The sequence below is a fragment of the Cinclus cinclus genome, chromosome 7 (genome assembly GCF_963662255.1).
Source record: "Cinclus cinclus chromosome 7, bCinCin1.1, whole genome shotgun sequence".
Taxonomy (NCBI): Eukaryota; Metazoa; Chordata; class Aves; order Passeriformes; family Cinclidae; genus Cinclus; species Cinclus cinclus.
The window spans coordinates 22,257,605-22,282,624 of record NC_085052.1 but is presented as its reverse complement, the minus strand read 5'-3'; the positions used below and the strand labels follow the sequence as shown (position 1 = coordinate 22,282,624).

The window sequence follows — 25,020 nt, the reverse complement described above, 5'->3', positions numbered from 1 at the left end:
TCCTTTCTTGCTGTTATATCTTAAGAGGACTTCATAAGGTTATCATCATTTGCTCCCCCAGCCAAAGATAGCATATCTAGTACATGTACTTTTAAGCTAATTTAAAATGAACTCAGGCATTTGTTTCCACTTGCCCTTGTTTCCATGTCAACAGCATTTAATGAATGCATCATTCCAGGAAATGTCAATAAGGAGCAAAGAAGAATGAACAAGCACTGAAAACTTCACACATGGCCTGAATTCTTCACAATCATATCGCTTTAATGAAAATAGGTGAGGTCACCTGCAGCATTCACAAATGCTTTGTAATACATGGTGACCCAGGTGATTTTTCACAGTTCAGTAACACCACGTTTGAAGTTTTCTCTGCAAACAATACACCCACAGGACTGACCAACTGTGAGGACAACAGAAGCAACCAGCAATTACCGTGTTGACTTCTGGTACTTTGATCTCTGGGTCATGACCCTTGTTTTCATGCAATCTTCAAAGCAGAGATTGGAGACTAGGTTATTTTAGAGGACACTGTTCTGCAAGCTATTTCTCTGTGTTTCTTGCTTCCTATTGGAGCCAAAAGCTTTTAAGTTTTCCTCTCACCATTACATATTAGATATTCTGCTTTCCCTTGCTCTCACCACCAAGATACACCTTTACAAAATATTAACACCCAAATACAGAAAGCTTAAAAATAAGATAAAGAGAACTTAAAGACTTTTTTAATAGTAAGAAACTAAGGCATTTTAACAATGATGGAAAAAAAAGGAATCTTTAAAATGAACCAAACGAGTTTGCTTATAAAAATATCACAGAAGGGAAATTTCCATTTTCTTTTTCTGTCCAAGCAAAATTCTGAAAAACGCCGATATTTTTTCATCAATTTCATACACATTTGAAATGTAAGAAGTAATAGCAGGGATGGCAAAAAAAACCCTTTTTTTCTTCTTCTTCTCTAAAAAAAATTCCCATTCAACCATTACTGAGGTTCTTAGAAAAAAAACCAACAAACTACTTTGAGAGGAAAAAAAAAAAGCAAAAAACCACAATGTTTCAGTATAAAATGTAGTACTTTTAATGAAAGATGAGGAAACAGGTCTAGTAATGAAAATATATAAATGGTATACCAATGGATCACCTGAAGATCATAATTTCTTGACCAAAAGCATAGTTTTATACATTTTCCAAGTATTTTTTATAAAACCTAATTATTTTTAAAGTAAGTATTATTACTTTTAATCTCTGTTTTTAAGATCACTGTGATTCACTGAACCTTGAATTTTTGAAAAAAATATTTTCCACATTTTTTAACATTAAGATTTTGGGGGGCTAACAGATCTTTTCGGTTTGTTGGAATGAGAGGATTTAGTAAAGCTTTGATTTCTAGCACCTTTTTCTTTCTGGTTGAGGAATTAAATACCCTGAACTCTAATTGAACTCAGTAGGAACAAAATTAAAGCCCAATGAAAAATGAAGCTCTGGTTCCAATGGTCACTGCAAAAATTTACAAAAAGAAGTTCCCATTCAGAACAAAACAAAGCCAGTTGAAGCTATGGTGAAGCACAGCGTGTACATAATTCAAGTTTTTACATAATTCAAGGCCACATAAATATAATATTTTTATGGTTCTGTTAAATTTATCAAAATTAAAGGAACTTTTTAAAGGAAAAAAGTTATTTCAAACCATTAAAAAATGCTGAAACTTGAAGACAGAAGTTGTGATCATGATGCTTCAGAATGTGTATTGAAAACCCTGTATCAGCTACTCAGAGTAAAATTAAGAGTACTTCTAATCAGTTGCATCATGCAGGTGATATATGTTCCCCTAAAGACAGGAATATAGATCCACTGATCCCTCCATGGTTTTGGGTTTTGAATCTAATGCTGTCTAGCAAACACATTTCATATAATGCAACAAATAACAACAGAGAAGGATCAGGAAGCTTTCATAATAGCAGCAGAACTATAAATCATTCAACTAATTAGAAGCCCATTCTTCTTTCTTAAAAGTGCTTCAATTAACCTAGATTATAAGGAAAAAAAAACCCACAGGGTTTTGAAAAATTGAGAGGGAAAAAAAAATGGAAGCAATGTTGCAGTTTCCAGCAGATTATAAATAGAATCCCTTCACACTTTGACATAGTGGTTTGCCACAATGTGACCTAAAACTACCTTGACCTCTCTGAAATCAACATTTTTGCATTGAAATGAAACAAGGGACATGCTTGTTTTGATGTATGGGTCTGTGACATATTATAAATATTACATCACATAACCACAGAGGATGTCAATCAATAAGGAATTTTTTCAGAGAGCACTAAATGAACCATGGGTTCTTGCCTCTGAATGGTTCCTTTAACATACTACTTTTGCTTAAATGATTAATAGGAGACATATTGTCAGAAAACATACTTAAAGTGAAAAACAGTAAACTGTAGAAATATCATTCATTTTTTAAGCTATTTTCTAGAGCACATGTCACATAAATTTACATAGAGACAGCACTATCATAGCCTTGTAAGCTGGATAGTAGGCATACCTTCCACTTAAGTGTGAAAGCAATGGGAACTATTTTATTAAACCTAGGCTGCTCTACTCCATGAAAACCAAAATGCTACAAGCTAAGCTGGATTCAAAAGAGGAATCATTAAAAGGTCAAAGTCTGACAACCTAGAAATCCTTCTCAAAAATCTGAAACAAAGTAAAAAGTATATATGCATATCTGGGACAGATGTGCTGCTGTTTGACGTACACCATTTTCTGAATGCATCAAATTCAAGCCCATAAATTCCCCACAAACCTGCTTTTAGTCTCCTCTACTTTGTATTGTTTTGCCCTAACTCCAACAGCACAGTTTGGATTACCTGGAGATAAGATCAGAGTTTTTAATACAACGCTGAATACCGTGGATGATCCTAATCAAGAGCAAGTTCAGGCTCTGCAAGGCAGGGTGACCAGCACTGCTTGGCTCTGACTTGCCTCCAAATGCTGTCCAGAGCCAATGTGAAAAGTGCCAGCACACAAGGACTGAAATAATGCCTCAGATGGTAGCCAGGAAAAATACATCTAATACCCTTTTTTTCCCCTGCATAATCAATGTCTCACCTGTTTTAAGGTTATAGCTCTGAAAAATTATGTCATTCAGCAGACATTCCATAAATTATGGATCTGTACTCATAATCATTATCAGTCACAAGTATTACTGGTTTTTTTAAATATCCCTTATAACTTTTAGCAACATTTCAGTTGGACTTAGAGTATTTTATCAAGCCTCCATATTAAATTTCAGATGACATCTTGTGTAATCTAGTTCACTGACATGACGTTATAAAGATAGTTTGGGGCTTTTTTATTAGAATATAGCTGCTCTGAGTAAAGCAGCTCAATATAGGAGGAGTCATTTATTCTGTGTTAACAGTGCCTTGATAACTACAGTAGAAGCAACTTAGCACCATACCAAACATGAGCAGAAGATAAGGCAACTGGTTCTCTCAGTGATTTTTTTCTCCTTGTTTTTATTGCCTGTCACCCTTAGTGTATACAAACCTTGCCTTAAAGAAGGAAATGCTTTGAATAGAGGTATATGAATACTCACATTCAGGAAAACCTGTGCACACCTGCTCAACTCAGACATGTGCTATACAGCACTGAAATGTTTCTTCAAACAGGGTTCCTGAGCACGATCTCATTGAAATGGGGGCTGCTCAAATTCCCAGGTGTTTCACGGCACAATGTTACAATGCTTTCAGAATAGAGCAGATGTTTGTTTGAGACTCTGGGTTGATTTTAGTTTAGTATTTTTCAGTATTCAAACAAAACTTTCATGCCTTATAACATCTACAAGTGAAAACACTAACCTGTATCTCTGGTAATCATCTTCATCCTTTTCTTTGCAGACCAGTTCATTTGGGCAAGCAATGTTTCCAAGCAAACTGAGATACTGTAGTGAGGGCACAACTTCAGCCAAATGGTCCAAAAGGCTTTCTAATTCTGTTATGTGTCAAAGGTAGTGGGTTAAGGATTCAATGACATTAATGAAAAAAGCATTTAGAGTTGCATCACTGCTGATTTAAACATACATTTCAATAACTGACAATCAAATTTAGTATGGCATTCAGGAAAATGTCACATTAATTGTTCCAAGGGCAAACAGGGATAAACCTCAGTCAGTTTTCTGGCATGGAATGAAAGAATTGGGCTGTTTTGTCATTCTTTTCTCCTCCTTTCTTTCCTAGGTGGTTCACTACAAAACATTAAAACTTTGACAAAATGATGGATGCTGTGTGGTAAAATGGCTAGCAATTGCTGGAGCCATGAAACTTTTCCAGCATGGAAACAAACAGTTAGTTTCACAGCACATTCATCACTAATATATTCAATCCAGTGGAAAATGAGTTTAAAAAAAAAAAAAAAAAAAGCAAAAGAAAAAAGTCAAACCACAACAACCCAGGTTCACTCCCAGCATATAAACACTTTGAGTGTTACAGCAACACATTTCTAACTACTCAATTAGGATATGCCAATTAATGCTTTACTAAGTGCAACTTAAAGACATCAGTGTTACAAATACTTTGTATATGAAGCTTTAAGTCTAGTGAAGCACAACATCTTTCATTAAAAGAGCCTTAGATCTTGATGCTCATGAGGCTTTTTAACTTAAATGTATTTCTCAAAGCATGATTAAGAAAGGTACATCTCCATTGTTGTAAACCTGAAATGAAACAAACAAAGGTTAAACTGTCTTTAACCACTGCAATACTGGAAATCACATGTTAAGATTAAGCCTGACAACAATATTCAACCGTTTGCACTTCAATTTGTTAATTGATCAAATAATTATTTTGTTGATACAGCCTAATATGACAGTCTCTAAAACTGGAACTATACATTCTAATTTACTTCAATTTACGTACAAAGATATTGGTGTGATTCTCAAAAAATATGTCATGCCTGTGTGTGTAAAAAGTTTCCAATATTTAAAAATCAACTTAGACAAGAGTAATAATTATTCAAAACCATGAAAGGATATTTCAATGCTCTGTTTTTATTCTCTCCTGCTGTTAGAGACACTATTGTTTGAAATCCTCAGTTCACTTTTGTTGCTATTATTTATACTTGATTTATGTGTTTCTGTTATCTTTGTTATTTTTAGCTGATGGAATTTACTTTATTTCTTCACCCCAATATCTTAAGGGCAACAGAAGCAATATAGAATGGAGAAAACAGCTTCATTGCTAAAAATGTGGTCTTCCTTTTGTAAGCCTGAAACTTTAGTTTATTTCCAAACATACATGAAGACCATGTCAACCATGTCAATTACTAATTCTAATATACTAAAATCAAACTCATAGCATTCCGTCCCATAAGATCTAAGTCATACTTTAGTATTTTGTGTGAGTGAGGAAAATGAGGGTTTGAAATAAGTTCTATTTACTCATTGAAAAGCTAGGAATGCTAACTTATAATTTGGGAAAGCCACATTATGGAATGCTTTATACCAGTAATTAATCTACCAAACCCAAGGAAAAAAAAAATTCTCTTTTTGTACCACCGTATGATTTGCTAGCTAGGATGAATTACCAATCAAAACTTGGTGCTCATTTTCATACCTGGACCCTAAGCTCACACATAAAATTTTTCATGGCTCTTTCAGGAAGTATGTGACTGTGATGGGAAACTCACAAACTGTTTTTCCACACATGTCCAAGTGTGGAAAAGGCTTTTTAAAAGTTTCCGAAGACTGTTAGGGAAGTGCTTGGACCTGGCACCCTCCCTCAGCCAGGAGAAACACTCAATTTCTCGCAGGATTGCTGTTATGGCAATAACTGTCTTTTGTAATAATAAACTATTTCTCTCAGGGAGCCTTTTTGTGACTTAAGCAATCACACACAGGAGGTTAGCTATTGCAAAGCTTTGATTCTATCTGGTCATTTCCTATCAAAAGGAAACAAATAAAAATAACACCCAACAACAACAACAACAGAAAAAAAAAAGTAATTCAAAATGTTTGTTTCTTTTATAAAGTAAACATGCAGGATTTTGCTTCTCAATTCAGCAGAGCTATTTCTTGTGTAAAAGCTGTTCTCCCAAGGAGTTTGCTGAATGTGGAGCATGACATGCATTCTAACTCCCATCTGAACATGCAGCCTTCAAGGCAAATATCAAAATGTATATAGAAATGTAATAAAGAGCAGTGTCAGCTTAGATGTGCAAAAAGTGTAAGACTACACCTCAAAAATCCTATGGAAAGCAAAATAATATTAGGTAAATAACTGGAGTTGCTCATCTGCATTTCAAAAATCTATATCTCCCAAATGTGGAAGTTAGTGCCTAGATTCTAAAACTTCATATCTAAACCCTGAGCATTTATTTTCAAACACAAAAACACCCCCTAAAAAGTATCTCATGCAAGAGTATCAGCAGCTATATCATAAACAAAATAATAATTTTTTTTTTGTTCTTTAGAACTTATGTATCTTTTCTTATCCCTCTTAAAAAACAAAATGCAAGGTACAGACTGATTTTCCAAGAAGCCTCATTCACCTAACACCACAGTTACTTTTTACAAAGCACATAGGAAAAAAATAAATAATATCCTGTTAAAATTTTCATGATTAAGTATTTCTCAAAGATGACTCATAAGTCTTGGTGCACTTCTAGTGTAGTGTTTAGTTAATAAGCATGTCAAATACTTATTTAAATCACAATGCTGGAACTATATGATGCCACCAAAAGCATTATGTCTTTCTAAGACAATGCTAGGAAAATATGGAGAGAGAAAATCAAAGCAAGTCTGAAATTTTATTGCCAGTTTCCTTTTTATGGTTTATTGTTGCAGTCCAAGGAGTGCCATATTGGTGCAATCAGAGCCACAGAGCTGCAAAATCCTGCTGTGCCACTTCTAAGACCAATTTGAGCTCCATTCTCTTCAAAAAGGAAAACCCACAATTAAGTCCATGGACAGTACAAGTGAAAAGGTATTTATTTATTTAGAGCTCTGTAAATACAGCTCTGGACTGATCTGTCTAAAGTCAGTGTCACTGATCACCAGGTGAATACATAACAGTGACGCCAATGCTTACACTACTGTCTACTGTTTGAAAAATGGTTTAAAGTATTGTTGTTGTGATAATTAAAAAGCCTTAGTGTAGCAATCCATCTTCTAATTCAAGTGCCATCATTACCAATCTATTAATGCCTGTCTCTGACAAACGAAATAAAAAACTGTAACAATTAAAATTTTAAAATCATCCACTCTACAGCTCACAAGCTACAATATTCTCAGGAATTATAGAACAATGGTTCCCTCAAAAAATGTAACTTGGTCTTCAGGAACAATTAACAGACACTGAATTAACAATTAACAGAAACGCTGGACGTACTTTAAAATTTCATCCACACCAAAGGACTATACTTATTTCTTGCATTATTTCTAGTTTTATATCAGGGAAACACTTAAAAGAACTGGGTATCCCTCACAGATGAACTTTTTAAAGCCCCTTCAGACTGTTAGAATGTACATACCACATTCTAACACATTTTGTTCACAAGCAGACACACACAGGCATACACAACCTCATCACCAGATTTTCTGTTCAGAAAGACAAATGCTGCCAGCAACAATGAGACAGTACTAATAGAATTATTTGGAAAAGTACAGTACTACGATGGGTCCAGCTCAGTTGCAGAGCAGTACAATTTCTTGCAAATTTCATGGAACCAAAAATATCCTACAAATAGGCATGTTCTGACTTGTCTGTTTTCATTCTCTCTCTCTCTCATACTCAATAACAGAGTTTTTGAGGTTCTCTCAAAGGCAGAAAGAACAAGAAAAAGCCCCAAAGCAAATTATGTATCTTCTTTCTCTAGCTAAGAATTAACTGTCTGTGCAAGCTTGTGGCGCTTTCATTTGTTTATTTTATTTTGTAGAAAATCCTGTAGCCTGGACTAAAATTCTAGTGGCTAGTCAGGACTACATCCCCTGTCAAACCATTCAAAGATTAGTCCCCTGGGAATATTGCACTGGCACAGGACAAAGTTGTAAACTCTTGAGTGGATAGTGACACTTGACTTAGTCAGTTTTAGGAGAACCTCACAAGCAGGGAGAGTCATTTTGATGCTAAGCTGTGTCTTTTGACAGTAAGCATTGTAAAAGACTATTCTGTTACACTTCTAAGAGGTTGAGTGGATTCGCACAGAAACTACTGCATGATGTCTCATGAGTTCCTCTATTCCAGACTTCTGTGTACTCATGAGTCTCTTTAGCTGTGTCTTTTCTGCATATTTCCAGGATAGATATACATTCAGGGCACAAATCCTTTATGGAGAGTAATATAAGGATCAGCTGCTTTAAGTACTGAGCAGTAATGCTGGCCATCCCCAAACACCATAGCATTTCTCCCTTATCAGCATTCTTGGTATAACCATATTCATACTTGTTCTCTGGAAGAACTGCAGGTCAACTCATGCAGAAACACAGTCTGCGCAAAGTTTCTAAATTAATGTATTCTATCTAAAAACACTGATACATTTCCTATCTCACCACTCAATTACAGTTTACATATAGTTTGACGTATGCAAGAGAATCTGGGATTTCTTTCTGTAAACATTTTCTCTGCCAACAATTCTTTTTTACTAGTCACACACTCAAATACAGAAAAGTGACCACTCTTCTCTCTCTCAGTGCCTTTCCAAATTGCTCCACCATCATCTTTCAAAAAGTCATTCCACTTTCCCAAAAGAGTTGCAGGTGAACTTTCCATGTTAATGAACTTCATTGACTGCACCTCTTGGGAAGTTCTTGGAAGCAAAGAGACACAGTAAAGAGCAATCAGCACACATTAAAATATTTCTGAAATATGTACATGACAATATTAGGAATATCTGCAAAATTCCAAACCATCACATAGAAAGACCCAAACTGTCATTCAAAAGCTTTCTGCCAACTGTCATAGAGCTGTTGCAACCAACCTAGCATTAAAACAGCTGAATAACACTTCTACCAGAGTCATAAATGAGCAAGATACCTATATTTATTCCCAGCTGAAACATTTGCTTCAATTAAATTTATCACAAACATGATGCAACAATCACAAGCTGTTCCACATGCAAATAGCCTTGAATCAGAAATTACCAATTCTCTGAATGCAGTACAAAAAGATCTTTGCCACCTGAACGCTTTTCCATTAGAATGTGCTAGGTCTTCAGGGTTGGATAACCACAGAAATAGCTTGCAATATGCAAGTATACATCTCCCTCTTCTCCGTGTACAATAGGATGTCACACACAGTCATTTGTATGCCACATTCTGGCCTGAACCCTTTCTGGTAGGGAGATAGGACCTTGAGATAAGGCCTTGTTCACTGACTTTGAAAGCACTTTGCTCAAGAAAAAAAAAATGCAGAGTGGATGGTAATGAACTTAAGTCCCTGTATCTCATGGAGAGCTTCCTGCATACTGATTATATGGGGAAAAAAAATCCCATTTTGCCTACTGGAGCAGCATTAGTTTTCTTTATGTAGCTGGAGTTGCCAGTGCTTTTAGAGGCATTTTAGAATTCCCATGGCTTCAAGGTTGTAGATTTGAAGACTGCATTTCAATGTTATAAAGTAACAAGGCATCACAAAGACAAAAATAAAGTAGTAGTTCACAATGTTTTTAACAAGTTCTGCTATGCCCAGTTGAACTCCTGCAAGCACCGCTGTAGATCAGCATAAGGAATTGCCTGGACTGTGGACTACTTCCCTCTTCCATAGACGTATGGAAGACTACTTCTCTCTTCCATTCACATGACTTAATTTTTGCTTCAGATACACTTTATTCTAGAAGAAAGATTCTTGGCTCATTAGGTACAGCAGTTCTCTAACAAGCCACACAGATTTCACTAAAGTTGTGGTGTGGAGAACTCAGAAGCCTATGCAGGAAGAGTTCAGTTGTCTTTTTAGAGGGATGGGGAACCATGCATAATAGGAGACAATTTGTGTCTTTAATATGCTCACTCTATTTTTCATCAAGTCTTCAGCACTTAATATAATGAAATTCTGGTCAGACTGGGACTTCTGTGTCTTCAGGCACTTAAGGAAAATGTAGGGACAAGCACAGAGGCAAAATAAATTACAATCTATAATTTTGGGGTTAAGCAAATCTGTCACTATTAGAGACCATTATGAGACCTGTGTGTAGAAAAATTATACCAGAAGTACTTACTGGCATGTTGTACAGTTGAGGTATTTAATACACGTTGCTTTCAAAGACTCAAGAACATATAATAACTAAATCTGAATGACACTGATGACCCCTCTTTCCATAAGAAATGTACATACCAATATGAACATTCTGCCCAGTTCTAGATTTCCCACTCTGTGCTGTGAAATATTTTGGCTTTCCCCTAAACTATTCAAAACCTGCACCTAGATTCAATTATGAAATCACAGAATACGCTGAGTTGGAAGGGACCCTTCAGGATGACTAAATTGAACACCTTTACAGGACATCCCAAGAGTCACACCCTGTGCTGAGAGCACTGTCCTATTGCTTGGTGAGCTCTGTCAGCCTTGGTGCTGTGACCACTGCCCTGGGGAGCTGTTCCGTGCCCAGACACCCTCTGGGTGAAGAACCCTTTTCTGATATCCTAAACCTCCCTGCCTCAGCTTCAGGCCATCCCCTCAGTCCTGTCCCTGTCACCCCAGAGCAGAGATCAGTGCCTGCCCCTCCTCTGCCCCTCACATGAAGCTGTACCTGCAGTGAGGTCTCCCCTCAGTCTCCTCTTGTCCAGGTGAACAGACCCAGTGAGCTCAGCCCCTCCTCACATGGCTTCACCTCAAGCCCTTCACCATCCTCATGGCCCACCTCTTGCATTCTACACCTACATTCAACACCTTTTTCTCAACAAATTTTAGTAACAGTTCCTCAAAAGTATAAAGAATGTATGTTAAATGTATGACCACCTTACTGGACTAAGTAAAGAAATGGAGTTTTACCACAAAGAATCACACTTCTGGTTCATTTTCAGACTTGTGTGTTTTGAAGTGAGGCAGTGAACACCTAATTTTCAGCATACAGACGTGTGTGTATATATATACAATCTATATTCCCCTGACAAACTGTCTTTTGATAGTTTGTCAAATTTTGAAACTGCCCATTTGAGTAGTTTTGACAAATACTATAAAGATTGAAATGTAAAGGAAATTGCAATGTCCATGCTACATTGTTCCATACTGGTCAAGATCAGCACAGTGAAAAGCCACAAAAACTCACGTGACTATAACACCCACAGAGAAACAAATCTATTTAGAAGTTTCCTGACTGATTTGTAGTATCTAGTCAACACACTTAAAAGGAGAAATGAGGCTTTCCTTTACAAGCATAGGTTACTGCAGACATGAGTCCTCCTCCAAAAGCAACTTCCCATCTACCCCATCCATCCTGGTCTGTGCTGCTTTCTGCTGTCCACTGTGTGCAAGAAAGAAACTAAGACATGTTTCCCAAAGTAAATCAGACTTTTTTTAAAAATAACCATACTATGTACATGAAATAAAGCATACTGGATACATTATCCAACACTGCACAGTGTTGATGACTCTCCTTTAGGTGTTTCTGCTACAGAGACTGCATTTTAAAAGACTTTAATGATTGTACATTAGAGAAAAGTTGAATGATAACACATTGTTTTGATTGCAGTATTTTAATTTGCTTCTTCCACTTCTAGCAAAAAAAAAAATGGTAGTGGCCTGACTGTAGCTGAAATATGTAACCAGAATAAAAAAAAAAAAAACAAACCACTAGGTTATTCCTCTAAATCTTTGCCTGATTTAGAGATAAGCCTTCACATTTGCACAGTAACCAGACATTATGTTAGGAGTGCCCAAATGCTATTTACACACCCAATGCCACACAATAAGTTAATTGTATAAAAGGAATAGAAAGCTCTTATCACAACTATCGAAACAGGATATGGATCAAAATGAAGCCAGAACAAAAGGAGAGAAGAGTACAGTTACACATTAAGAGACACTCAGGAAAGCTCTCATATGTGTTCTGAAGTTTATATGCTATTCCAATTTTCAAAGGGGTCGGTTTGGCTTCTTGTTTATTTTCACCTCTCTGTCACTCTTTCTCTGCATACATTTGTATATACATGGCAATATTCCACCTACTGAAGTTTTATTGCAGATCAGTATTCTTTGCTCACTTGTGTCCTTTTTGCAGTGCTACTGTCATATACTGAACAATCTTTCCTGCAATGTATTTCATTAATCTATTAAATGTACTTTTTTTCTTAACATTTTTCAAAGAATTCTATAGAGAAATAATTCATTAAAAGAAGTTATTCAAGTTCAAATAAGACCAAAACCACAGCATTAACATGGAAGAGAGGAACCTGGAAGGTCCCTGTGCTTCTGTAGACTGATGTATCCTCCCTACAAAAGACCACTGCTCCCCAGGGTTCAGGATGTTAATGATGGACAGCAGTTAATTTTTCTTCTCTGGGCAGTTTGTATGCAATAGGTGTTTTACAAGTATTTCTGCAACTCCTCTACTAAATTATTTGTAGCACACTACAAAATGCATATATTAATTCTATAACCTGGGTAGCTCAATACTCTCAAAGTTCCAACTTCATAGTTTTTAGATTGCATTTTTCAAAATCCCAGGATAGATCAAATCCTTCTTATCATGTTATCATTGGCTTTGAGAGCTTATTCACTTGACAATACTATTTTAGTCTGTCTGTGAGGCCAGCAGAAACTAAAGATTACTACTGACAGGATAATTTTTTTCCCTCTGATTATTTTCACTGAGTTAATATTCAATACCTCTGCCTTCTCTTTGGTAAGTGCAAAACTCCTGGACTGCTGCCCATAGGACAAATATACTTACCTGCTTTTTGGTCTTATAGGCAAAGTTACACTTCATGGTGTGTAAGTGGCATCACCAAAAATGTTCTTGTACATTCTTTGTGAGTTCACATTTTACCACAGCAGCAAACAACAAAACAATAAAACCAGTTACTCAAATCCAACCCACAATACCCTGCATTAACCATAAATCTAGCCAAATACCTAGTACAGTAATGATTATTACTGTTCAAGAGACACTAGTGGCAAATTTCCACAGCTCCAAGAAAAAAAGGTTACTCTGCTGATTTTTATTTATTTAGAGAGTCAAAAATAAGTGCAGAAATCGTAGAATCTGCAGTTATTTTTATTCCCCTCAGTAGGAGGATTTTGCTTTAGTAGGAGGTAAATTGCTCTCTGTTTACATTGTCTGTAATAAAAGCCTGCAGTTGAGCAGTCTTGTCCTCACACAGCAATTACAAGGCCAGGGCTTTAGTGGGCTGTGCTCTAAGACTCTGCGGGCCTCAGTTTTGGCCACAGCTTGATCACTTCTGTAAAATCATATATTACACATCTTCAAATCTCCAGATGGGTCAAAGTATGGGAAAATTATGGAACAATCAAGTCTACGCCCACAGACTTTGCAGATAATTAGTTTTTACAGACCATTATCTATAAACTTACAGACTAGGGGCTCTGACTCAGCAGAGTATTTAGACAAATATTGAAATACTTATTCTGAATAAACAGAAATAGGCACTAACTTAAGGCATATGGAGAAGTGACTGATTGGTTACAACTGGACTTAGGCATACATCAGAAGATTTTACTGCATTGAGACCTTGATTTGGAAAGTATTTTATGTGAATTTATACAGAACTGGAATACCAAAAAGAGTGACATGCTTTTACAGCTGCAGTTGCACAGCAGCTACCCAATTGTGCATATTACCAGTTTCATGAATGTAGAGAATACCATTAAAAATATTATGTGGGTTTAATTAATTTCGTCTTTAATGCTTTAAGAGCTACTCAAAGTGTTAAAACCTAATTCCGTTTCACTGCATGCTCTATTCCACTAGAGGTCAGCCTGCAACAGAACCCCAAGCAAGCACAGGCACTGCTGCACACGGGTAGCACTGACATTATTTTCTTTCTCTATTTTATCTATTAGAAAGATTTCTTCAGAGCCATAACTTAGATCTCTCACTAAAATGGAGCAACAGGAAGATATAATGGTGCATTTCATTTATGAATGACCTGTAATAAATTACTATGAAGTATTCCAGGTGCCAAACGAGAGAATGCTTTGTCTGCACATGAACTATATTTCATATACTTTAATTTGGCTGACACATAAAACTCATTTGACATTTTGCAGGTATTTCTTTGAAAGGATATTTGGTTCTTGTTGAGCGTTAAGGTGTGGAGGTGGGGTAACCTGGGTAACAGAAGGTCATTTCCGAGTAGATTGTTGTCCAAGATCAGTTCTTCCAAGTAACTGAATGTTTTCAGTCCTTCTAGTGACCTGCAAACGACAAAGGCAACAGGAAAAATGATACTCCACTAAATCAGGGAGGCCATTAAGAGCTGAAATAAATATTTTAACCTTCCCTTTCAGGAGTGGGAATAGTTTTGGTTTGGGCCTGTCAGAAGAGTGAATGACAAGCATTAGTGGCAAGGGGAGTGCTGGCACTGCAACACATCCTTCACATGCTGGCAGGATGAAGGATGCGGGTCACTTAGTGAGTAGCCAGGATCCAAAACAAAAGGCTTCAGATATGGGGCCTGCAGGATGAATTTGTCAATGTCTTGTGCCTTCAGGCACCCAGCCTCGCCTGACCCTAACCTCCATTCCCAAGATAAATAACTCTGTCACAGTTCACCTTCATTCCCTGGACACAAATTTAAGTTGTCATCCATCATTTCTGCCAAGAAATATCATACCCTGCTAACAATAATAAATACAACTTCAAGTATCATTTCTTAGTAGTTACCTTACATGCAATAATAGGAAATGTAGAAGGGATTTCCCCCCCCCCTCCTTTTTTTTATTAACCTCTTAATTAGCTTCTTGAATTCCTGCAAACAAAATAAAATGTTCTCTACAAAATAAAATCCAGCTAGAAAGGGCATTTGCTTTCTTCTTGGAACTTGTTGTCCCACTGTCAAGCCACAGGTCACACTGCAGAGAGCAGCTTTTAAAAGGAGCATTTGACAACATGGTAGTGAAGATGATGACTTGTAAATAAACAAGGTTCTGGTAGCATTCATTCCTCTCATAGCAAAGTAAAAAAAAAAAGAAAACAAAACTAAAAAAGAACGTTTCAGTCCCTTGTTAAGGCATCTATTCCAAGCTTGATTCTTAATGCTTGTTCATTCCAACAGTGAAAAACCCCACACATTAATCAACCAAGACACAGGATACACAAAGCATAAGCACAGACTCGCATTCACAGCTCATTCACCTACCAGACACCTAAAGATATGCTGAGATTGCATGACTTGACAGCTGATCTACTATGCCTACCAGTGGGAAGATCATCACTGTATCTCCTGGCTGTTTTGCAAAATGTGATGAATAAGGGAGATGCAGGTTATACTATTTATTCAGTTTCCAGTGACATTTATACTGAGGGGATTTCCTCCTCCCCCCAATTTTTGACAAAGATCAAAGTACAGCCAAAGTCCCTGTTAGACTGTTCCACCAATACAATTACTGGACAAAAACACAAGTATTATTAGAAAAGACAATTTAACATTCATCTGTGCAACAAAAACGAGATACTGCTTTTGTAGCTAGAACTTACAGACCACTTATAGATCACACTTAAATGACTCAAGCAGCCAAAAGAAATCAAGTGTGTGACCTTTACACTGGGTACCGCACACTAAACCATTAATATCCAAGTAACATTTGTGCAACACTGCAACAGTGTATTTCAGTCCAAGGACTCCAAAGTCTCTTGACTCGAAAGAGGGGTACAACCATCACTGATGTCACTTTGATGCTCAGCAGCTGGACCTGAAGAAAATTTGCAACCTACACCCTATGGCATATCCATATTGTTACAGTGCATTGATACTACAATTTCTGAAGCTGGAAAAATAAAGGCCTCTATTATAAACATTTTACTGAAATAATCACCGCAGTAACAATTACACATTTTGCATGTGCCTTTAACCAATCGTTTTGGGGAAAAAAAACCTCAATTCAGCCTACATAAACTGTTCACCATTAAAAGCTGCGCTAGCATGCTGCATTGACCTAGCTATTTCAGCTAAAGGTCACAACAGACCTGGTTTTGCCAAAGTCAGGATTTGAGGAGAAAGCAGCAAACATCTCAGACAGTGCTTTCCCCCCAGTACCTTTAAAAGGCAAAAATCTCAGAGGAAGTAGCAGTGAGTTTATCAAGCTGTTACGAGTTTTCATTTCAGTTTGACAAACCCAGTTTAGCAAATTCCCCTTAAATACTCTTTATTATATAAATAGTGGATTATTTCCAAACCTCACATTTCAATGTACGACTTTGACTTGCCAAAAGAGTTCAGAGAAGGCCACCTCCTTGTCAGCACCACAGAGCCTTATGGGATGTTAATAGGTCCTTTGTGAAAAAACACTGCTTGGGCTCTGGTCAGTGTCAGCATCAAAATACACATTGTTCCTGAGTTATGTTATGCAAATATAATACTCTTATCATGAGAATCAGCAAATGGTTGGCAACTGGCAAGGAGAAGAAAGCACACATCCAAAACTGCTGCAGGGGAGGAATAAAACAAAATGACAAGCCATGAAGGGGGACAAAAGGCCTTGGAACACTAGAGGGAGTTGCCTATTGAAGCAGTCTTTCTTTCACAACCCTGGGCTGAACACAAGGGTACTAGTTTCATAGATAGGCAGAGAAAATTGTGCGCAAATCTCCTTACACCTGTCTGGTTTTGATAATTTTTGCCATGTAATGTTATTAGCTGCTCAGTTAAAAAGGAGCCATGTTACACAGAGGGTTGCTCATAATTGCTGTTTTCATGTCATCAGCAGTGTGCACTTGGTGATTTAATCACCTAAATTCAGAGTCCAGGGAGATGGGAGAAACTGCCACGGTACAGAGAGAGGGTGTAGCCATTAACATAAATTTAAAGCCGTAAGTTGTTTTGCTATTCATAGAATCTTTTTCATCTTAAACAGCAGAAAAAAACAGCACCAAAACAAAAATGATAAGATATGACAAAGAGATAAAAAAGGAAAAAGTGAGTTTGCTATCATTCAGTGTTACTACCTACTAAATTCTATGCAACAGTGTCTACCATGGTAATATATTAGGTAATACTGCCCAGCAGTTGTACACCAAAGTGTAAAAGTTATAAGTACAATCCGCACAATTGGTTTTATGGTACAAAATTCAGCAAGTCCCATAACTTTCATGAGCCTCAATTTCCCATCTGCAGGTGGGGGATAAGAAAGGATTGCAATTGTAAATTGATATGAAGAAAGCATTTTTGAGAATCTGAGACAGAAATCAGTACTGTAATTTTTATTTTTAATGAGGTTGAGCAAGTAATATTAATATACTCCAAGTATTTCCTTATGAGTCCTTTACAAAAGAGGAGAGGAATGCTTATATGTAAACAGCATAGAAAGAAGGGCACAAGCAACCTAAGAAACAAGTACTAAAGGAGAGAAATTCCCTAAGAAAGAGAACCAGTGAAAAAAATAAATCTGCACTGTTTTCTTATAGTTCACGGCATAAAAAAGGCCCCCTCCCCCGTTAGCATACCAAAACAAACACACAACCTTAGCACAACAAGGCAACCAGCACTGAAGGACTTGGGGCAAGCAGTAGCTTCCCTTACTTTCAAAAGGCTAATAAACATCACTAAGGTGGATTGCAGGTTGCTTGTCCCTGCTCTAATGTCATGAAAGCTGCCCATTATCTCACCCACAGGTACCGTCTCAGTTACCTCACTGCAGGGCTCACACTCTGCTCCCGGAGGAGAGAGAGCAAGTCTTGCCAAGAGATTTCCACTGCAATTTTCAAAGTCACATCAAACCGACAAAACATCACAACGTATTCAGTGCCGCCTCATTCAAACAGAAAAAACTTTCAGTTTCCACTGTAATTAACCCTATCCTCGTTAAGATAATTATGATCAAGCTCCCTGTCACAGCTAATATCACAGCATCATTGCCTATGGCTCACGCTTTGCCCTCATTAGCTTACAAAAACACCGCACTAAACAGGAAACTGACTCCCTCTGCAAAACGACTTAAGATGTTCTGTAAGTAGACAGTAAATAATCCCTTAGAATAAAGGTCTCAGAAATGTCATTTTATCCAAGTCCTTTGGCTAATCAGTATGATTTCTTCCAGCTTTCTTTTCCATAATTCATTCATGGTTTATAACAAAGTTTTAATCGTAAAGGAATGCCACGACAGAGTTTTGTTTTTGTTTTTTTTTTTAATGTATGCATATGCATGGTAATTGTCAACTACACTATTACATGTGATCCCTCTGGCCTGACAGGGATTTGGTTACAATGAAAGTACAGAGCAACTCTTCATTTTGGTAATATTTGACAATGAAAACATGAGATTTTATAAATGACAAAAAGCAGAAGCCTCACAAGCAATAGACAAAACGTGGTACTCTGCAGTTGCCCTTGTCTAGAAAAACAAGCTGCTCAGAAGCATATGCTACAAAAGAAGAGCTCCTCACATTTTATCCCACCCCTTCATTAATAAGACAGCTGCCTCATATCTAATTGACTTTTTCCTCCTGTTTAACAAGAAAAGAGAGAGCAGTTAACAATATGCAAATGAGAGAGTTTGGGTTTAGCCTTGAAATTGATTTGCACTTTGTTGACAAGAGATAGCCATTAGCAGAAGTTAAAGATGGAGCTGTTACAAAACAAGAGCTTTTTAAAATACCTTGTCCTTGCCTTTAATGTTTTAATTGATTACAGGAGAGCAGAATCAACATGAGAACCTTAGTACTAGATAATTTCAGTATTTAAATAGAAATGCAAATTCTATTTCTCCAGCACCTGCCAGCCAAGGAGTACAAAACAGTTTTTTTGCAAAACATTAATGAATTACTTTTCAAAAACCTGCTGAGCTTAAAATTCCATTTTGTAGTAAAGCAGAGAGAGGTTAAGTGACTAACAGAAGGTGACCTCCAGCAATTTTCTGAGACAAGAAATAACACCCAGAACTCCTGACTCCTGGTTGTTTGACTTAACCTCACCAAAGCAAAACAAAGCACAATAAAAATGGGCCTATATATATATCAGGTGGACAAAATATGAGTAAAGCATCAAAAAATGACCTCTACAGTATCCAAAAATAAAATATTTGGGTTTTTTTGCCAATCTACTTAGTGATTTTACACAATTTCCCACACAATATATAATAGAACCAAAAAGAAAACAGAATGAAGTATTTAGTGGACAGCTCTGACATGACTTCTGGAGCAAGACAGAATACACACACATACACAAAAAAAAAAAAAAATGCACCCCAGTGACAGTAAAGACCATCCAAGATCCAAAATTTGTAAAGCAGGAAATGCTTTGTTTTTGTCCAATATCAGAAGACAAGTTAGTATTTTGCAGGCTATCTAGAGGTAGTATTTTGCATTACTTCCATCTTTCAGTTGGTAGATGGAAAATATCTGGAAACAACTGTTAGGGTAAAACTTGAGACACAGCTGTGAATATGGTCAGCAGAAGAGGAATTAAAAGAAATCAACAAGCAGCATCATTAAATACCTGTGAAAAGGAGATCCATAAGAAAAGACTAAACTTCTCTTATGAATAGGATCTACAATTACTTTCTGAATATTTTCAAATAAAGGTCATACTTGACTTCCAGACATACAAGAAAATAAATATAAATTCCTTGATTTTCCCCTTTTCTTACACACTGAAGCATACATGTCTGTGTGAGACACTGTATTACCAACAAAGACTGGGATGAAAACATCTTTCACAATAATTGTAAACCAGAGCTATGTGAACACATCAAAATGCTGGGGATTCACAAAAACTCAGAATCTTCATCAGTTCTTTTATAGTCTTGTTCTAGGTCTTATACAGCAAATTCCATTGCTTAAAAAAATGCCCAAAATGCCTTAGAAGCCACCACCCCCCCAAAACCTCAAAGAAAACATAAACCAAAGTCAAGTCAATAAACAGACAGGGAAAAAGAGATGAGGTCTCCTGAATTCTAGATGTTACGTTCACAACATTTCACAAACATTCCTAGCAATTATAAAACAGAAATGCAGATATTTCTTGAGAGAGGGATTTTGCTAATAAGCAGCAGTTCCTCAAATGATGGCATTGTCTAAAAAGCAATAATGCACATTCATCTCATCCATCTACAGAAGCCCAGTTACTTATAATTCCTTACAGGCAGCAAGAAAAGATGGGCACTCCAGAAGGTGAATCAGACCTTCAGGTGAGGCTCAGTGATGCAAATCTATGTGGGAAGGAGGAACAGGACCTACTTGTCAGAAATCTTGCAATGAAATTAAGAGAAGCTACAACATTAAAGTAAGGGTGACTGGAAGAGCTGTGTCCTGTAGGAGTGGATTATTTACCTGGTGATATATCCCAATTACAGCTTTCAGGGGCTCACAAAAACATACTACAGTCAACCATTCAGTTGTTCAATCACCATTCTCTCACCAAGACTCTTACTAAAATTTAAAACACAAATGCAAACAGCAACAACCACCAAAACACAAAAAACCCTCAGTAAAACAAACAACCAAAACAACCAAGCAAAAGAGATAAATTAGTAATCACACTGACTGTGGTGGGGTTCAATTTCTTTTCTAATGAATCTCTTAAAGTCTCATATTTCACTATGCGTTCTTAATGCACCTCTACTCAAATAAAAATCCCATTAATACAGCTCAAACTTTATCCTTCATGTTAGGCTGCTTTTTGCTTAAGTTTTTATGCTACATCTTTAGGCTTAAACATGCCAAGATTTTATATTGTACTACTGTTACAATTTTGTTTAAATTTAAATAAAATTGCAATCAGTGTACTATAGCCTGTAGGAAGGCAGTTTTCACATAAACCATATAAAATATTTCATAATAACACAAAATGGATCAGAAAATGAGTTCTTAGTCATCTAGTCATCAAACAAGAATCATATAAGAAAATACAGTTTGCAAAACAGTGCAAAAAACTACCAAGTAGGGAGAAAGTGACTGCATATATTCATAGTTTATCAAAGGGCATTTTGGAAAAAAAACCACCACTAATAGTTCAGTTATGCATCACTTCCTTAAAATTCTTAAGTACAGACTTTAACATCCTTCTGCTAAAAATTATTAGAAGTGTTTGATGAAGAATATCAATGAGTTAAGAGAAAAACTTGGAACTCAATCCTAATAACACAAATGGCATTTAAAAAAAAAACAACAAAAAAAACACACCAAAAAAAAAAAAAACCCACACCAAAAAAATCCCCACAGAATAACCACTGCATTTCCTGAACTTAAAAGAATTCAATGAAGTATTAATGATTAAAAATAGCAAAAGAACATGCCATGGTTTACAAAATATAACCCTAACCTGTTTAAAAAAAAAAGCAAACAAACCAAAAAAACCCCACAAAGAGCTAAAACCCTGTAATGTGTTTATTCTTAAAAGCTCCTCTCAGCTCCATGTGCCAAGTGAAGAACCTATTTATAAACCCCCTAAAAACCAGTATTATAATGGAAATATGAGCAAATTCAAGTGCAAAGGCAGTGCCATAATGAAAGCTTTACTGTATCTTGGATCAATCTGTCACTCTGCAATTCAGATAGTAACTTAACTCCCCTTTTTCCACAGAGAGCGGGGGAGTGGAATGAGTAGAGTAAAGCCCATTTTGACTACCAGAGTTCAGTGGGAAGGGGGAAAAGAAAAGTAATTTTTCTCCCATCTTCCACAACAGCCAAGGCTGAGGATTGACAAGCAAATTGACGCACTGCTCAGAGGGCAAAAGATAAATGTTTGATGAATTGGCCATTGCTGGAGGAGTGATGGGCTTCATATGTGCATAATGGACTAGCTGCCGTTCAATTCAGATTGCCTGCCAAGATAAGAAACCATAATGAATGGACCAAGCACAGCCTGTGCCATAAGAATGTATAATCTGACTAGTTTTAATAAACTTAATAAAAAAGATGAAGAAGAGAGAGGCAAGGGGACTGGCCTTTGTGACCAGCTATAAGAGGTGAGAAGGACTAATAGACTGCTCAGGCATGATAGCAGAGAATTGTTAATGGACATATTGAATCCCTCGAGTCAAAAAAATGTCTTTAGAACAACTTAAAGACAGGGATCTACACAGGTGCATACCACAGACACTGTAGTACTTATTAATCAGCATGTGACTGCCATTCATTTATTATTTCCTCCTGCTACCTACCCTGCTTTGTCCCCATTCCCTCCTTTGTCCCCTGTACGTGTTATCAGTCTGTACCCAGATCCACACCACACATCAACACTTCCTCAGAATCAAAATAACTCTATAATGATAACAAGACAGAATTCAGGCTCAAATTCCTACAGAAAGGTTTTGGCCACACAACTACATCACTGACCTTCATTGTCAGTGGAAAAACATCTTTTACCATCATAAGTATTCACACTTGTTATAACTTCATTTGCCTTTGCAAACTATGCTTCCACCAAAGATGAGAAATTTGACAGTACAGTTACAACAAAAATAGTTACCAAAACTTTGCCAGCACATACAAGACTCTTGCCAGCAATAACCATTTTGGTCTGGGATTTGTTGTGTTGGATACTGTTCCCCATCTGTACCGAAAATCTCTAAATTCTGACCTTATTCAGCTCGTCAGCACTATGAAAAGACATTAAAAACAAAAGGAAACTCTCAGAATATTTTACTGTGTATGGGTATGTAACAGTCTGGTAATCATCACCACTTTCATGCTGAGTAGTAAATACACACTGGGCCATTTTTGCTTTTCTTTTCTCGTATTTAGCCACATGAATAACAATGTCTCTCTTTCTGAAGTTTACCAGACATTAAGTCCTGAATCTATGGAAATGCTAAAGGAGTCAACAAGAGAAAAACCAGCTCTGACTTTTAAAGCAGTGGGATTATACCAACAATCTATTTCTTTCTTAAGGATCAAAGGGTGAGAACACACCCTTGTGTGTCCATGTAACACACAGTTCTAGGCCAGGCAGAACTGTTTTGTCCTTAGGTAGGAAAAAAAGTAATAGAAAGAAGAGAATTGCAGAATGATTCTCTTGATTGAGGAAAGCTAAAAGGCATATTGTACAGAATAACAGCATTGTTATGCATGTTTGTTCTCTTGCTTTTGTTATTTTTCCTCTGATGAGGAAAAGTAAAGAAACAAAATAGTCTGCTTGGGGAAGTATTGCGATTTCCACCCCCTTGATGTCAGTTGTGTAGCCCATGTCATAATTTAAACAGAAATTATTATATGCAAGACAGACATCTGGTATTTCAGTATAAATTTTATCCAACAGCAAAAGGAAAGTAACTCATTACTGAGCAGCTCAGAAGGCTCACACTACTGAAGGAAATAAAGTTTTACGACAAGAGGATCTCTCCTCTCTCTCCCTGTGAGTGAGAAAGTGAGTGCAAGAATAAGACAGAAAGAGAAGGCTCAGGAGTGCTGGTTGAATTATAGACTGCCTCTCAAGATTCACAGCTCTTCGTGGTAGGAGGTTAATATTCTCACATGTCATTAGGTCTGCTGGCTCTACTGATGGCTCATTGAATCAGGCAGCAAATTATTTCCTCATGCTGCAGAGGACACCACACTTCAAAGGGAAGGAGCCAGGGTCAAGACGGCTCTCCAGTTCGATTAATGAGTTGGGATCAGCAGAGGTTGCCTGTAGGTAAGAATGTGACTGAAGCTTTTGACAAAGCTGACTTTTTGAACAGGACTTGACCCAGGCCCCCTTACCCCCCTCCCCACCAAATCTTATTTCCAACATTTGCCTCTGACTGACCTGCTCAGGCCTGTTGGGATGGTTTTGACCTCCTCAGTCTTTGTTACCAGACACAGGAGCTGTCTGCCTATATTTGATGTGTCTCTCCCCAAAGGCCACATCAGCTTATCCAGGCTCATCAGAATACTTCAGAACAGCACAGCAAAAGTAGATTCATTTCAGATTTTTAATTTTTTTCATGAAATTTGTTGAGAAGTGGGAAGAAAGAGAAGACAACTAAAAGATATTTCCACTTTCAGTAATATTAAGAATGATTTCTCAAAGCAGTTAAATGCAGGTAAGAAAAACACAAAGATTATGAGAAGCATACTACTTACTCTACTCAAACTATGGAAAACCAGAAAATGTACTGCTTGAATGGTTCTGCTGACTGGGAATATTCCTACCAAATAATGCATTATATAGAATATTCCTCTTAAAAGTTTTTATTATTATTGCCATAGTAGGAAGAGATTAGAGACAATTAAAACTTAATGGCCACTGCATTCATCTTTTTCTAAATATTCAGTCTGATTTCTCTGAAATACTAGAATGCATATTTAAATAGATTTAATGAAGTCTTGAAATGAGATTAATTGCATTAATGTTTTGGGGGTTTTCTTTTTAATAAGGTCTACTTAAACTGCACCCTTTCTCAAACAGATATGAGTAACTGAATCAACATGTAAACCACTGTTGGTGAGCTTCCAAAAATCACATAACTTCCGATGACTGAGAGTTTTCTCAATTACACCAAAAAACTTGTCTATACATGCTTCTCACTGGTTATATATATTTAAAAATTTTGTTCAAGAATAATTTACACATTTATGTTCCTGGAGGAAAGATCTAGATTATTCTTCAATATTTCTTTTAATCACAGTGCAGCTTTTAATATCCTCTTCCTTAATATTTTGCTCATCAGTATCCTTAATGTGCAAGCCCTCAGTTCCTTACAAAGGTAACTTTAGGTACTTTAGTAACAATTTACAAAATTTAACTTCTGGTGTATAGTTTGAAAATCTTTTAGCTATGTGTAAGTGCAAAGCAAATCTTCACAATTACTCTTGAACGTTTCTTCTGCACTCAAATTCTTATTTGTAACAGATTTCCTTACTCTAACAGGCATTTAGATCCCAAAAGCCAGCAAACAGATTATTAGACCTATAAAACTTAGGGTAAAAGCATACAAGGTC

General features: G+C 36.7%; 1 protein-coding gene across 1 annotated transcript in view; it reads right to left on the bottom strand.

Annotated features, from left to right (window-relative positions):
- LRMDA (leucine rich melanocyte differentiation associated) overlaps window positions 1–25,020 on the bottom strand; it is a 613,171-nt gene that overhangs the window by 254,260 nt on the left and 333,891 nt on the right. The window contains exons 3-4 of the mRNA XM_062496685.1: window positions 14,231–14,357; window positions 3,852–3,991 (exon numbers count right to left, since the gene is read on the bottom strand). Coding sequence (XP_062352669.1) covers window positions 3,852–3,991; window positions 14,231–14,357 — 267 coding nt within the window. The remainder of the gene's footprint in view (window positions 1–3,851; window positions 3,992–14,230; window positions 14,358–25,020) is intronic.